Source organism: Vanessa cardui, chromosome 10 (assembly GCF_905220365.1).
Source record: "Vanessa cardui chromosome 10, ilVanCard2.1, whole genome shotgun sequence".
Lineage (NCBI taxonomy): Eukaryota > Metazoa > Arthropoda > Insecta > Lepidoptera > Nymphalidae > Vanessa > Vanessa cardui.
This window is the reverse complement of record NC_061132.1, coordinates 14166060-14183535: the sequence shown is the minus strand read 5'-3', so window position 1 is coordinate 14183535 and position 17476 is coordinate 14166060. Positions and strand designations below refer to the sequence as shown.

Sequence of the window (17476 nt, the reverse complement as noted above, 5' to 3'; positions counted from 1 at the left end):
GAGTGAATTCTTACAGAATAACTCTACAGGATATTATTATTGCTTTATTGATTGTTTGAATAACTCGTTAGCGTTAGCTTCATTTGTGTAAATACATCGCTGAATGACTTTGTCACGAAAGTGTCAAGTATTTATATGACATACTTCAAATGTATATATTTATGATTACGACCAATTAGTAGGAGTTATAGTACGACACAACTTAGATGTAGCATCGGCAAAATTCGTAAAACCGATCACATCCGAATTGAGTGCGCTGCCCAAATTAGCAATATTTATTTGTTATGTAAATATGATCTTTACACAAACGTAATAACTTGTTATATCATAAAAACATATATATTCGTCAATTTGACACAACACTGACGCGAGAATCTATAGCAACGAATAGCGTCGAGTGGCACGATATGGAGCTGTTTCAATTGGTTGAGTAAATCGGCAGTAATCGGCTTTATTACCTAATTTTACCGATGCTATATCTAAGTTGTGTCGTACTATACGAGATTATTTTTACGTAATACTCTACCGTAGGTGAACAAGTAACTATGAAGTAGATATTTAAAACAACACAAAATTAATGCTATACTCAACATCAGTGAATGAAGATTGAAATTAGGCTTCTGCAATAAATTTTAAGTAAATAAAAAGTAGTTTCAAATTCGACTCGAAGGTCGTCGAATATCTTTCCCAAGGTAAATTGCAGGCAATCGGCCATCGAACCTTACGTGGGAGCTGATAGGCTGTCTAGACGCCACGCCTCCTAATAAACATCCCTATTGACCTATGCTATTTCAGTGCATTTACGTTAGGAACGTTATTTTTCGCCATATACGCCATCTTGGAATTAAAAAAAAACATTGGATTAGGATGTCATCACTGGACAATAGGTATTCAGAAATAACTCATTAGCTAATTAGTTTCCTTTTGTCTCTTAAACGGCGCTCACTTCAAACAGATTTTTATGAACACTTATGAATTCTTAGTTATAAGATTACATAAATTCCAAATGATTAGTCTTCGAGAAAAATTGGTGAGATATTTTAATTACTTAACTCATTATTTGTTATAATTGAATGTATTGTTTTATTTAAATTTTAACAGTATTTTTAATAGGTAGGCTCCATATTATTTTACGTTTGCCGAAATATTAAAAGAAAATCTATGGAATTCATTTTGTTGAAGTAAAAGCTACGAGATTAAAAACCATATGCAAACAGTTTTGTTTAAATAAAACAAAGATAGATTTGTAAATTTTGTTTATTAACAGTTCTAGTTTAATTGTGAATCGAATTTTACGATGTATTGTCCCTTGGAATCGTGTCACATCGAATGCTCCCTGTTATATAACAAAAGTTCATTGCTGAGGGGTGACCGATGGAATCTTAATTAATATTGATGTTAGCTCCCCCAAGGCCACGGGAAATTTATATTTTCTATACTCCTCGATTTTGAAGTATAAACTAAAGTATTTTTGTTATCTGTATTTTTGAATCACAGGAATACAAAAACCTTAAACAATTATGACATTTAATAATCGGTCGAGTGATGTATAATTTATCATACAGCAGCGTTGTATAACAATCGATAGTTGACCTCGAAAACTATTCAGGATATCGATAGTACTATCGATAGTATCGTTTTGATCAATACTATCGATAGGTCTCTGTGAGAAATACTATTGATGGCGGCAATACTATCGATACTTCGATACTATTGCTAGCTCTCTGTAAATAATACTATTGGTAGTTGCAATACTATTGCTACTATCGATACTATTGACACGTGATAATACTATCGATAGTATAGTTTATACCTTAACTATCGATAGTCTATCGATAGTGGACTATCGATATGCAACACTATCATACAGTCTTCATTTCAAATAAATCTTAGATTTACGTATTTCATGCGATTTACCAACAGCTATATTGTGTACAACTAACAGTTCTTCATTCGTATATTCTATAATTATTTAAGACCTAAAGTCTTTATTTATAATACTTCTACCACAAGAATCCCTTTAACTTATGTATACTTCAATTTATCTTCCAAAATTCAGCTTCGTCGTTAAAAACGCCATACAACAATAACAACAGCCTGTAAATTCCCACTGCTGGGCTAAAGGCCTCCTCTCCCTTTGAGGAGAAGGTTTGGAACGTATTCCACCACACTGTTCCAATGCGTGTTGGTGGAATACACATATGGCAGAATTTGAATGAAATTTGTTACATGCAGGTCTCCTCACTATGTTCTTCTTCACTGCTGAGCACGAGATGAATATTAAAAAGAGAAATTAAGCACATGAATTAGCGGTTCTTGCCTGGGTTTGAACCCGAGATCATCGGTTAAGATGCACGCGTTCTAACCACTGGGCCATATCGACTTAAAAACAAAAACGCCATATTTTCAGATCCATAATGAATGTCATAGTTTATTGAAGCTCTCGACCAATGACAATTCGATGTCAAATGACCTCTTAAGATTGGAATAGAATGGAATATAATATCAAATAATACTAAATCTTTGTGAAGACCTTTGACATGTTTTATTCATTAATAAACCTTAAATGAATGCAGAGTTTAATTAACAAACGATATATCTATAGCCCATTTCAACCGCCAGAGGAATAAAGGCAAATAAACGAAAATTGTCAGCCTTTTGAGCTTGAATAATCTATGATATTCGTTATGGATTCGCATAACAATGCTATTCTGAAATATTGGTGAAATCGTTGTTGGTTGGTAAAATTAAATTGGATGTGAAGTGTTGTGATTTAAATAAAGGTATATTTATAAAGATATGAATCCCATGAAATATGTAAATCTAGTTTGATTGTGTACACTGTCTAATTCATAGTCAGTATAGGCTCGTTTCATTTTGTAGAGCTGTTATAGTTAATATTTATTGTTCTATTATTGTTGCTAAGGAAGTTTATAATTAAATGACATCTAATACTGTTATGAAAACATCCATATTGTTCTATTTGTTCTATTTTCTGACCTTTATGATACGAAATATTAAATGTTGGTCTTCCTTCCTCGTATCGTGAGTTGAGAATAAATATTAACCCTCTTTCTGATGTTTATAGCATTTAACGTTGCTACTAATAGCTGTATATGTTGCGATGATACTCCACATAAGATGTATTATCATATTTGTATCTTAATCTTGACTAAACTAACCCACAGAAATGTATCTTATAAGCTTAACATGGAGTGTGCATTTGTGAGTGAATTTATCAGCAACACTTACAAAACAATATTAAAGTAAAATAAAATTATAACTTATTGTTAACTTTACATTTTTATTACATTTTAGGTTTAAATAAGAAACATATATAATGGTAGCTACATATTCTTTGATCAGTTTGTTTGTCAACTGTTTAAGGCTGGAGAATATGTATCATACAATTATTCAAATTTAGAATGCGTTAACAATAACTAGGTTACAACAATATTAAAAAAAAAAAAATTAACAACTGGAATTCTTTATCTGTTTCAATTTAGAATGACTGTAATTGTAATATTTGTTGTTATATGTTCTATATATCGAAACATCAAATCGAGTAATAAGTCATAGTAACTTTTAAAATGGCAGTGCATAATAATTTCTTTTTATCTTTGGTTGATATTTTAATCAATAAAGAATATCATTTATTACTATAGATATAATCAATAATCTATTTTATTTACATACTTTGTATGATAAACTTATCACATAATAACTAAATGACAAAATTTTATTTTATTAATAAATGTATAAATTATAATTTTAATAGTATAGTTTTTAAAGATTTTGAACATTCTTGTCGAAGCTTTGCATTTCGTATTTAGCAATTACATTGCATACTTCCATTTTTACCTTAGGTATTAGATTTGGTTGTAATTTTTTAACGCTAGCGGCCATACTCCGGAAGAATACATCGATCTCATTGGTGTTTTCTTTTAATACTTTTTCGATTAACTTGTCTATGATTTGCGATCTCTGCTCCGAAGTCTTTGTATCGTCTATGCATTTTATAATTCTAGGCTCGCTCATTACTATAGGTTTGGGTAATATTTTAATCGGTGGTATATTCCTCGGCATCGGTACAGATTTTTTCCTTCCTGCATTCTTTCTACCAATTTTTTTCGGAGGCGCTTCTTCTAATTGACTGCTTTCGAGTTTAATTTTCTTTGGCACAATTTTTATAATCTGTGGTTTCAAATCAGTCTCTTGGTGCGGGCCATCGACAAGGGTAATCTGCAATTAGTACATATCAGTTTTAGTTTATTACCACAGCACATATAGAAAATATCATTGTAAATCATTCTCAAGTATATAATAAATTAATTATAATATAATAACTACATTGATAATACATACTTCATAATACTCCTGGTTATCGGTTATGACATTATTCTGTTCAGTTATAACCTGTTCCTCGAGTATTTGATCTTCCGTTTCCAGCATGTCATTTTTGTCCTGTCCCGTACAGTCCACTTCTAGTGGTATGGTGTCCAATGGCATGCTGTCCAGAAATTGCAGTTTTTCAAATATTGGCACCTTGGATTTGTGTATAGCACCCATCCTTTTATTTCTCGTGTACCCATCTCGAAGACCTCGCCATCGTTTCTTACATTCCTCAACTGGAATCGATATTAAAAGTGATTTTATTTTTTTTAAACACTGAGTATTTTTTTTATCTTGTTAGTAGTAATTAGGTTAGCAAACAAATCAGCTGATTTCTTAGTTTTAAACATGTTATGTTAAACATTTTGCTAGATTTGACACGTATTTATAAGTTTCAAACTTCTTTATTTTTTTTAAAATAAATAATTTTCTATTTTTAAAAATTTACCATCGTCCAATTTTATTATAATGAAAATTACGGAAAGCCCTTTTTGTTTTGTCTGATTCTGAAACTCTCTGCAGTGGCGTTGTGCAGCACAATGTTAACCAATACACAAGCGCAAACCTTACCTGGTTTAAATAATTCTTTTGCTATTTCTTGCCAGGTTCTTTCTCTTGTTAAGATGTTCTTTCTTGATGGATCCAGCCAACAATACAAATGTCCATGTGGTTGCACTAATTCAATAAGTTTTTCATCCTCTTCCGTTGTCCACCCTGCAGCGTTTAATGGCATTTTTGAGTTTCAATTACAGCTTGCGTCACAAAATCAAAACAAAATGTCGACTGCCTATCACGAACGAAAATAGTCGCGCTGCGCAGCACGACGTCATAAACTACGCCAGGTTATTGCTATGGTTTCTTACGTTTCAGCGTTTCGTTCTCTGATTGGTCGATAGTTATATTGACGCAGTGACTACTTGCGTTACTAAGGCCATCTAGAGGAGTACCCGTACACTTGCGAATTATTCTGCCATCTAGGAGCGAGTGGGTGTAACAAATTGCTCATGTTGAAACTTAAGTTGCTATGTGTAGTAACTCTACTTGGCGCTAGGTGTCGCTGGTTTAAAAATATTTTAAATGTACTTTGTTCAAAAAATACTTCATTCGTTTATCGTTTGTCAAAAAAAAATATAATTTTTTTTTAAATCTAAAATAAGTTATAGAACATGTTACATAATATAAGAAGGAAATTGTAATATGTTTTGAACGACAAGATTGAAGTATCGGAGTTTATCTTTGAAGATCAAAAGAAGTGTTTTTATAGATACAAAATTTTTTTTAGTCTTAAACAATTATGCCTTGTTTGGACGCCTGTTGTATTTATTTCCGACCTCAAAGATAAGGATTTAAAACATGTACATTCAGCTTTAAATAGCTATGCCTCCGTTTACCGTATTTTCAACATTTACTTGGACATTAATGAAGTTAGTTAATATTTCAATATTCATTTGTATTATATGAATTAAACAATATAAGAGATTATTTTCAGTTTATTAAATGTCTATTATGATTTGGTTTTATGACATACAGAGAGTAAAGACGAATGTATAACCTGGTGTTAAGTGGTCGACAACGCCCACAGATAGGTGCTGCTAGGAATATCAACCATTCCTTACTAGCTTTTAAGCTAAGATGTTTCGTTTATAGTTACTTTGGCTCACTTTCTGATGAGTATTTAGTACATACCGAGACAGGCTTGTACAAAGGACTACCTGAGAGTACATTCATTACTGTAATGTCATTGTGTGTGCATTTAGTTCACGTGACTTTCAATTTGGGATTCATTGATGTATTTTCAAGATAGATACCATTGTAGCGCTGTAAATATTATTATTGATGTTTTAATTGCATGGTGGTGATGGTTGTATTTATCATCGTTTGAGGTATTTTTGACATAGGGAGTGTCAGGTTATTATTACCAATCTCGTTTACCAATTAATTAACGTTACATACATGTACGTTACATGTACATATATTTTTTATTAATAAAAGTGATGTAAGTTCATAGGCAAAGTAGAATGCCCTTTTGTCTAAGACCAGACAAGACTGATCAATGTACAAAACTGTTTTTTTTTTGCTTATGGTCACAGGTAATATATTACCTGTGACCATAATTATATATAATTATATATTACTGACGTCCTATAGGACGTCCTGTAATATTATAAAATATTATTTGGTATCTTAGTCTTGTCTTAATCTTGTTACCGGGTTGCTTTTACACTAGTTTGAATGGTTGAGATAAATATATATTTTTAAAGAAACCGTCTTGACTGGTTTGATTGAGCATATGATTTACTTGTAAGTAAGTACTAAGTATATTATATACTATAAAATAAATTTTATACACATAATGTTGCAAGATTGAAAATTCTTCGCATGTTTTAATATGTATTTAAACCGGCAACACGAATATTTGCATAGAATTAACAGTATTCTCAAGCGCAAATTCTAAATCGACAAAGCAATTTATATCGGCTGTACCGACATGGTAGTTGACAGATTAATCGGCGTTACCGTCGCTACTACAATTGTTTCAAATTGACCACCATTATATTACAAGCAGTTTGACTTCTTGATATATTTATGTATTTACGAAGTGAATGCCGGCTGTTTAACTGTATTCGAACCCGTAACTACATCTATTATGTATTTAATATTCGTATATAATATACATGTATGTAAAATATGCCAGCTGATGAAATTTTGTTTGTTAATTTGAGTTTATGAAACGATTAAAGTTTTTATTCAGTGTTCTAATAATATAACTATAATGATTTTCAAATAACGAATGAATTGATTGATTTATTTAATTATGCACTCACATAAATTAGCATTTATTAAGTACACAAGGAAGTACCGTTGTGAGGTACTGGATACTTAATTAATCTAAGATCAAACGAAAACAGAATAAAATCTCAGACGCAGTAAACACAAAACTGTGCAGTTCAAAATCGTACCGCGTTCTATGCGCACGCGCACGTCTCGTTCCCGCGCTATATCGAATTCGAATCGAAATTCGAACAAAGTGTTTGTGAAGTGTTTTATAAGTATTGTGTGTGTTTTTTGGAGTACTGGTGCAAATCGATGGGGAAATTGTTCACGTGTTGGTTATACTATGAGTTTTTATTTATAATGCCTAGAAAAGCGATATTTATTCATATATGTCAACTTGTTTGTATTTCATTTAAATAAGTAGAACAATAGTATTGTTTTAAAAAATATTTTAAGCAATTTTTTAGGGCTAAAGCATTAAATACTCTTTTCAACCCTACACCCCAATGAGATGGAACTATGTTTATTATTGTCAATTTGTTTGCAATATAGTGTACAATTTTACACTGTTATATATTAAGTGGTTCTTTTTTTATCAATTATTATGTCACGCATAAAAAAAATTAAACCCTTTTAAAAATTGTCGCTGAAGTAATTAGCGTGTAATAGAAAAATTATGTAATTCAAACATAGATAAGTTATCGGTCTTTTTGAATGTCAAGATGTTTCGGTCGCAGTATATCACGTCACAAACAAACAAAAGCCAATTAATCCATTGGAACATTCAATGTTAGAATGTTCAGGACGTAAGTTTGTTTCTATATAAGGCACTGGAGTTATCCGCCGCGACTTGTGACTATTTTAGTATCGCTTGTGGGGTAGCGATGGGCGTCCCATACGTGTTCCGGTGCGACTCGATTTGCGGAATTATCGATATTCGATTTCGAAATTCGAATGAAGTTCGAATTAGGAACAGTAACGTCAGAATATGACAAATCGATTCATGTAAAGATAACAAAGTTCGTCAAGTATTTAGGATTGTTTCTGTCTCTTGGTCACGTGGTCGAGAGCTATGATTGCGGTTTAATATAATCGTTATATAGGAAATGCATATAAGAACATCACGTTTTGCCTTTAGCAGGAGTTCTCTTATTACAATTTGATCAATTATATTAATCATATAGTATATTAGTAATTAATATTCTGTAAATATGTCTTAGATTTTTTTGAAATGGTACCTAATACGCTTTCAAAAATATTTTCTTATATTATATAATGTAGTCGATATAGGTTCTTATCGACTCTTCCTCGACCGTTAGTTTAAAGCCCATCTCTAACGAACGGTAGGCAAATGTGACGTGTCTGGATGAACGCGCTGCATTAATGATGGAATTATCGAGTGTCCTGCATTCTGTTTTAATTTAGTCTGACTTTACGTTCCATATTTAAAAATATATATATTTTTTAATTTAATACTAAGCTAACCAGACAGTTACTTCTGCCAAGTTCTACTCATTAAATCTACTAAAAAGTATGATTTATTTATTCTTTGTTTTTGAGCTTATGTGGTGATCATGCGGTGTCCTGTCCTATTATCTGTATTTTTCCACTTAGTAGTAACGTAAAGATGTTTGGTGATAAAAGTACAAACAAAAACAAAATCTATGTACCCCTGCTACAAAAGACATCCTTTCTGATTTGGGAAACTTTTATTACGCTGCTCAAACAAGGGTTTGAAGTTGTAGGTAACGCAATTGCTTTTTTTACATAGTACGTAGTAGTACGATTTGTACTTTTCCATCAATCGCAACACATTTAATCAAAGATACCATCTCGGTATCAATATAATGATGCCAGTCAAAAACAAAGTTATTTCTTCAAGGAAAGAGCGTACTCCTTCCTTCCTTAAAGCCCGGTAACACACTTGTAATCCGCTCGATGTTGCAGATGTCCACTCACTTTCCATCAGGTGAGCCTCCTGCTCGTTTGCCACCTATCACAAAAAAAAAATAGGTCTAATAAAACAAAATACTCATTATAAACGTAGTACATGAGAGTTCTTGGCAAGTATTTTCAAAGGTCGGAGGTAGTTGAATGTTTTATATGCATTAGAAATGGCTGCGATGTCGATTTTGTGTTTGTTTAAAATTTCACCGCACTCGAGCCGCCCACGCCGCGGCCGGCCCGTATTGCGTGCGTAACTTATTTTAACTGACCTGTCTTTGCTGTTGATTTGTTGTCGATTATAATATACTGTTAAAAATAACTACTTTCTATAATTAATATTTAAACGTTTCACGTTCGGTTTAATTAAACCTCGTTTGTTTTATTTAAATTAATATAAAGGTGATATAGTATAACAACAGCCTCTTACTAAATACTCCCCGTTAGTAAGAGGCTGTTGTTTCTCTGCTTGACGTACTTGTTTCTTGTTAGATATAATGTTTGGAGAATATACTAATGTGATTGTCATTGTGATGTTGCGTCACTTAGATATTAAAATGAAATTAAACTTTAATATATAGCCATTGTTTTCAATATTTATGAGTCCTTATCTTCCCTAATAGGTATATAGCTCTATGTAGGAAACGAAAGGGTTAAACATATTAAATTAAAGATCGGCAAATGGCACATTTATGGTCTTAGAATCATGTGCAGTTTTTCTCAAGATTAATATTTGTTCAGGTTTAAACTTGCGATATCTTGAGTCAAGATCCAATTGTTGTAACCACTGCACTTTCTCATGATTTATTTCTCATTACCAAACTTTCGATTTTATGCAAAACAATTCAAAAGTTAATGAACCCGAAATTTTGGACTGGAGACCTGGTGGATGGTACCTATGGAGGTACCATTGCACCTCCCACACAGTTCTAGGTGACCGTTCTAAACCACTCGACCAAAAGCTCCAAACCTCGTTAAGAGCCTTACAATATCTTAAACCAGAAGTAGGACTTGTACAATTGTAAGATGTGTAAAAAAACGTGATATTGTATTATTAAACGATTATTTTGCAAACAGCTTGTCTAATCCGTAAATATATAAGTGAAATCGTCTTAAAGCGACAGTGTATTGCAAACATGGATTAATGAAATAACCGTGAACCGAGCAATTTAGGCACCGTCGACGCGAGTGGGAGATGAAACGACTTTGTTTTCACTTTCCGTAGTCTGATGTGTTAATTTCATTGATAAAATATGTATACTTCCGCCTGTTTATTGAATTCACATGAGATTGGTTCAGTTTGATATAAACTGCTGCGTGTTTGTTTTGTAACGAGTTATCTTTAAGTGGTTTCATTTAAACCACGTAAAATGTATCAGTAATTAATGAGACGCGTTTCTTGTAATGTCCAACAGACGTAACTAATAACCCTATTTGTGTATTTTATTTATGTCTAGCCTATTCCGATGGTAGTGAGAAAAAAGATAAACAAATCTTAGGTTTACGAATGTCATAATTTCACCGATAGCCGAGAAGTTATGGAAGGCGGCTATCATGGTATGGGCACGTAATGCGGAGGAATGAGGAACACATTGTGAGGAAGGCCTTGAGCATGGATGTGGATGGATACAGAGGTAGAGGACGACCAAGGAAACGATAGATGGACTGTGTGAAAGACGATATGGTTAGAAAGAATGTTACTTGTGCGATGACGTCTGACAGCGAAGTATGGAAGGAGAAGACATGCTGCGCCGACCCCAAATGAAATTGGTATAAATTGGCAGGAGGATAATGATGCGATTAGGTTATCACTCAGCTACATTGTGTACTAGGTAACTTAAAACTACTATACAAGTTATTTCCACTTTAATTTTACTTCCAAATCACTGGTGTCAGTTTCGACAACGTTCGAAACGGATTTTTTCGCCAATCCATAGTGAATATCAATCAATCCAGCTCTCGACCAATGACATCGCGTCAATTTGCTGTCAAATGTTGTTTATTTGGCTTTTCTCCTCTTATGGTTGGAATAGAGTACAAGTAGCCATGCCAGTTTCAAACGCAAGTTCGTGTTGTTGTTTTAAATTATTCATTAAATTAGAATATAATAAATGTCCACTAACCCTGTGGAGCATGTGACATAAGCTCTAAATGTTTCTCAAAGAGGAGACGCATTTGTCCAGCATATTATGAGATATTTACCCAACCCGCTTTGGAGCAGCGTGGTGGAATATTCTTATTCTGTTAACCTTCTCTTCAAAGAGAGAAGCGAGCTAACCCCAGTAAGGGGAAATTTACAAGCTGTGCATGTTGGATATAATTACAGTTTTTCTCTTTTATTTACAATCACTAAGATTTTTTAAAATGTTTTTTAGTATCATAGCATTTAAGTCAAGCTGATATTTAATAATTACCTACATCAAATCAGTAATAAATTAAATACGTAATTACTTTAAAACACCTTATGTAATACTATATTGAAACGCTAGTTTCTGATTATCGTAAAACATTAAAGCGTTTTAATAAGCCATTAATCGACCATAAAATTGCAAATGAAAAAATTTGAGAAAAAATTGTACACCCAATTTTTTTTACAAGTGACTTGTTTTTTTGATTATTTTGTTAATCACATTGATATTACGAAATCAATTAAAAGATTTGTATTATAAGCTTCAATTAGTAGAAATAGAACTACAATGCGTTTAAATAAGTAATGTGACAGATAGACAAATAGGTATTAATTTGTGGGAAGGCTTCGTATTAGCATATTGTACAAAAATGTATTGTTTTGTTTCGGTTTGAAGGATGAGCGCGCCAGCCAGTTCAAGGTTGGTGGCGCAATGGCAATGTGAATTATCTTTTTAGTGTCACCTAATCACCCGAAGAACATAGCTCATAGCTCATTTGCCAGTAGGCTAAAATAATCATGGGGAAATATGGAGAAGTAAGCGTCGATAGGGCAATGGTGTACGGGCCTAACGATGTAAAAGTTTCATGATCTGACCCCTTAGGGTATTTTCATACCCACCCCTATAACATGCGATAAGCTTAAAAAGAGCTTTTTATTTTCAAATTTTATAGAAATTTCATAGAAATTCAGCGTGTTGAAATGTGTTCCAAACCTTCTCCTCAAAGGGAGAGGAGGCCTTTAGCCCAGCAGTGGGAATTCACAGGCTGTTGTTTTTGAGCATTGTTGTAACAATATTGATTTCCTTGGTATTGATTTAGTTGCAATGTGTAGTTTTGCACGAAGTGGATCGCTTATGATGTAAATCGTGGGTATTATTGCGAACTATTACCGTCTCCGAGGTGTTCTCACATTGTCCACACTATCACGAGCCCGTGACTAGTTGGAATACTAATTGGCCTCATTTATCTGTCGCTCTCAACCGGTGACTATTGTTTCTGAGAAATGTACACGTGAATGTATGTACGTATCTATGTGATTTTGTTATCCTTTCTAAACTATTATTTAATTCTTCTAAAACTGTCATATACGTTTATCGCCAACGGTTTTTGCGAATCGATACGACTTGGCAACCCTTAAGGAAAGCGCGTGCACTTTCCTTAAATGCCAGGAACTCACCTGCAAGCCCCTTGATGTTGCAGATGTCCATACCCTCTAGTAGTTCCTTACCTCTAGTAAGTGAGAAATATGAACCATTTTTATGTGCCACAAACCTTGGGAACTAAGATGTTATGTCTCTTGTACCTGTAGTATCACTAACTCACTCAATCCTCAAACCGAAACATAATTATACTAAACATTACTATTTCATGGTAGAATGTGATGCGATATCCTGAAAAAAGACAAAACATTCAGTTCTTTTTCCTTAAAAGTCGGTTAAAATAATTCATTATACACGCTTTCCAATAAATAAAAGTTGTACAAAATTTTATAATGATATATAATTAATACTCGAAGTAATTGCACACACCCATTGCTAACGAATCGTTAATTATGTATGTTAATATATTGAATGTATCTGCAAACATATATTATGCGATCTCGAACAGCTGTCACGGTTTATATTAGCATGCTTTGTATACAAAACGAATCGTGTCATTAAGACGATTGTTATGGGCTAATTGAGTATCGAATTATATATTACCAAAGATCACATTATATATGTTTAATTTATGTTAATATATACGATCGTTATAGATTTTATTTAAATGTTTTTGAATATATGTTTATTTTTTTATTTAAACGAGGTTAAAATCGAACTGCCAGTGTCAAATAAGAGTGCATGGAATGGGCATATAATGAGTTAATTTTTTTAAGACAAGGCAGAGTATTCTTCTACGCTACTGTCATGCTGTTAGTGGTTGTGGCAAATTTTCATTCGATTTCTTGAAAATAGTATTATTTCGTCCCGTTATTTGTTTTTTTTTTTATCTTTCGTAGCTGCCACGTGTTCACAAACAAAACACAGGTGTGTTTCTTATTGATTTTCTCAAATATTTTTTAATTACGAAATGTTTTTATTTATCTGTTAAAATGACGTTACAAATGTTGATTAGAATAGAGTATGTTTTTGTAAATAAATTTAGCCGGATAAAAATACGACATTAATAAGATATATATATTTTTATCCATTAACTTTAAATCGATTTAACTATAAGCAACGTTTTCATTCGATGTTAAAGCACTTTTATAGTGTGAACGCGAATCAAACTCGATGGTCGTAATACAGCTGAGTGCTAACAAGTTAATATCGGACTGAGTGCATTCGTTTCGAGGCTCAGTTTTATGAGTGATCGTAATCTATTAATGGTTTCTGTTGTACAACGTGTCATTGAATCATTTTCATAGTTGCTCTTAAGTCCTATGTGCTGTGTTGACAATGAGATAGAATCGTTAGGGTATTGTGATCCTAATAATTAATCTATTGTTTCAATTAATTTCTGTATTAAATCGAAATGTATATTATTCAAGAATTTTTGCGTGTAATTTTACAGAAGTTAAGTAGAGCTACCAACGGTTCTTAATGTAGATACGACTGAGAAGAACTGGCAAGAAATACAATATTTAATTTCTTGTTTAATTAACATCTCCTACTTTATTATATATATTTTATGTTATATACATTTATTGTTATTTGTGTATTGTGTACTATTTTATTATGTATTTATACTACATATAAGTAAAGAGTTACTGTACCTGTGTAAATGGGAAGCCATTTATATCAATATTATGATCCTTTACCAAAAGGATGCCCGAAAGAGATCGGCTGCTTAGCGATAAGGCCGCCTGTTGCATCTTATGCAACTTTTGTGTAACAAAAATGTTATTTTTTAGTTTAAAGATTGGGAGCAATAAAGAATAAATAAATAAATATTTATATTCTTCCATCATTTGAGATACTTGTCGTGAATGTTAAGTCAAGATTGTGATTAATTCATTAAATAATATTGGTTAAACAAAAGAAAATGAGGAAAATAAACTTGTCTCGCAAATCAAATGACGTTTTTTGAGCATGTTTCAACATCACACAGATGTCGCTTGTAATCTAAAATTGTTTTATTTAACGTTCGAATATGATAATTGCAGATTAATGTATGTATGTAATCATACACTGCAATGGCAAACGCTATCCAATTCATTATATCTTAAAGCAACTTTTTATCTTAAAGTACTCAAAAAATCATTCTTATGTCACTGTATGCTTAAATTATATAGAGTCCATAAATTTCCTTTTTATTGTATAATAAGCAAACACAAAAATCCAGAATATTCAATCGTATCACACGTAGTCAATCAATTTCATAACAAACGTCCGCCCTAGAGGAAGACTCGAATAAGAATGATTTACAGCATACGGATATTCGTCGCTGGTTTCCGAGTATCCTACAAAGTGATATCGTGCCTTATAAATCGCGTCGACGAGATATTTATTATGACTCCCAGCTCGGAACGTTAATTGAGTCGTGTTTGTTTGTTTTTGATCTATTTATAACTCGACGTGACGGCTACGATCGGACCACGTGATTCGTTTAGTCGTTCCGTGAATTGTGTTAATCATTTTTTTTGTTATTTACGTGACGAGTGTATAAAATAAAATGATAATAGTATTTGTAAAAATGAATCTCGAATTTTATTATTTATGCAAAATAAACTCTATTTCTTAGCCTATAAGGCATAAACTTTTTTCGTGTATTCCGTAATAAGGAGTCAAAATCGTAAACGGCACCTTTATACTATAACCTATTCTAAGAAGGAATCAAAATATGTTCACAACCTCACGTGCAATAAGTACAAAAATTAACAAGCCGATTCGATAGTCTCCTTCTAAGTAAAAAAAAGGTAACCTGTACGGAGAATTATCGATTAAGGATATGTTTTTGCGTTTGGGGTTTTATACCACATGTCAAACTAAAAAATAGTTTGTCTGTAATCTTTGTGAATGATTTAGTTCTTTATATTACACTTAATGCTCCGTGCGAGTTCACCCGAGTAAGTTATATTGCATACAATGATATTCTAATAAACAGTTATGTTATATCCATACTAAACAACAGAAAAAAGTGTGCCGCGCCGGTGACCGTTTATTTTACATTTCGTTGCAAGTAAAAAGGATAGCTTGATAAAAACAATAAGGAAAAGGGATGACTAGATGTTTTAATTACGCAAAACGTATTACTACGTAATTATGATGTATTATAACGTTTTACTACGTAAAACGACTAAAGGCAAACGTCTCAATTGGGACGTTTTCTAGTCTTCACTTTTTGCGCATTAATAACATATCTGTTTACTACAACATCATTGATTGCATACCTAAAAACTATCTTAATAACGAAAGAGGTGGAGATTAGTGCGTTCAACAAACAAACACTTCAGCCTTATTTATTAGTGTAGATAACCTACATGAGGTGTTAGCCCAGTAAGAAATGTACATCGCCACTGCACAACCAAGCTCTAGGGCCTTAGTTATGCCCCTTATGCTTGTTACACTGACTCACTTAACCTTCAAACCGAAATACAATAATACTAAGTATTGGAGCTTAAATGTAGAATATGTGATGTGGAGGTGATACCTTCACATACGGGCATTAAACTACAAATAAGTAAATACATGTTTTAAAAATAGAACGAATATCACGTATCTAAATGGCGCGAAAAACCCGCGGGCAACGACTAGTGGTTAATATTGCTTACACTAATATGACGTCACGTGACCCATTTGAAAGCCTTCAAATACACGCAGTAGGTTCGTTAAATACTTTCTTTCGTAAATAAGTTTTAAGGTGTATAACTTTAGAGGAAGAAAGTATCCTGTGACACCGGCGCAAGATCAAATTAAAATAGAAGTTGCTTTGTGTGAATAATTAAAATTTAAATTTGGATGCTTTATTGCTGATGCTATTTGCCATGTCACTTTGCTTTGACTATGAACCTACTAAACAGATTTCAATTAAATTTACACTGTTTCTTAAGTTGAAGTGTACTTAAATTAAATACAAAATGATCAGCTCAATACGACTTTAAGTTTTCGAGAAATTCGTGAACCGAAAACCGTTATATAGATATATTGATTATCTGTTGTGCTGTCCGATTATGGGCGGGTCATTAATCAAAGTCGTTACAAAATTACTCTAAGAGAAGGTCACCTCGTTCTTACAGACTTAGTAAACAAGATAAGTTCAAAAGTAAAAAAACGATCACGTTCATATGTGTATAAATTGATTTCATCTCAAATAACATTTACGATTTGATAAAATGAGTGTACCGGCCCTTAAGCCTGTAAGCCTGATAAAACAATTCATGCCTCAGCCCAGTTGTGGGATATTTTCAGGATACAGGAAACTTTTATAATAAAAATACAATACTTATGCCTTCTGTGAATCAGCAAAATTAAAAGTTACTATTAAAATAATAAGATCTGATAATTAGATTTAATAATAATAATTTAATATATTATTTTATCGACGTAACCTAAAATGGAGATGATAAGAGGGGATAATGAAATTGTCAGAAAGTGATATTATAATTTTGACCCAGAATTATGACTAACCACCTCATAATACAGACAGCATTGTCTAAATTAAACTCGACATCGACAAAGGTAACTGTAATTAATTTAGATTCTCCAGTATCTTATAATAATAATAGGTTTGGAACATATTCCACCACGCTGTTCCAATGCGGGTTGGTGGAATACACATGTGGCAGAATTTTTATTAAATTTGTCACATGCAGGTTTCCTCACGATGTTTTCCTTCACCGCTGAGGAGATGAATTAAAAAGACAAATTAAACACATTAATCAGCGGTGCTTGTCTGAGTTTGAACCCGCAATTATCGGTTAAGATGCACGCGTTCTAACCACTGGGCCATCTCGACTCATATAATTTATAAGATA

The 17476-nt window shown here is 32.7% G+C and overlaps 2 protein-coding genes across 5 annotated transcripts in view; one reads left to right on the top strand and one right to left on the bottom strand.

Moving 5' to 3' along the window:
* Positions 1-17476, top strand: part of LOC124532723 (unconventional myosin-XVIIIa) — a 254815-nt gene that overhangs the window by 41792 nt on the left and 195547 nt on the right. Inside the window, exon 1 of one of the 4 annotated variants that reach the window (XM_047107763.1) lies at positions 7348-7498. The exons of 2 other annotated variants lie outside the window; for them this stretch is intronic. The gene's annotated coding sequence lies outside the window, so the exon portion shown is untranslated. Of the gene's footprint in view, positions 1-7347; positions 7503-17476 lie in introns of those variants that run through there. One more of the 4 variants, XM_047107764.1, reaches the window with a different exon arrangement.
* On the bottom strand, positions 1242-5245 carry LOC124532724. The gene is made up of 3 exons (XM_047107765.1): positions 4963-5245; positions 4366-4628; positions 1242-4242 (listed from the first exon to the last, which is right to left on the bottom strand). The coding sequence occupies exons 1-3, from the start codon at positions 5123-5125 to the stop codon at positions 3787-3789; spliced, it is 882 nt and encodes a 293-aa protein (XP_046963721.1). The 5' UTR covers positions 5126-5245; the 3' UTR covers positions 1242-3786.

Excerpts from the sequence above, each read along its gene's own strand:
- LOC124532724 (XM_047107765.1), bottom strand. The coding sequence starts at position 5,125 with ATGCCATTAAACGCTGCAGGGTGGACAACGGAAGAGGATGAAAAACTT. Across the intron at positions 4,629-4,962 it reads AAAAGAATTATTTAAACCAG|TTGAGGAATGTAAGAAACGA; the intron begins GTAAGGTTTGCG and ends TATCGATTCCAG. Across the intron at positions 4,243-4,365 it reads ATAACCAGGAGTATTATGAA|ATTACCCTTGTCGATGGCCC; the intron begins GTATGTATTATC and ends TACTAATTGCAG.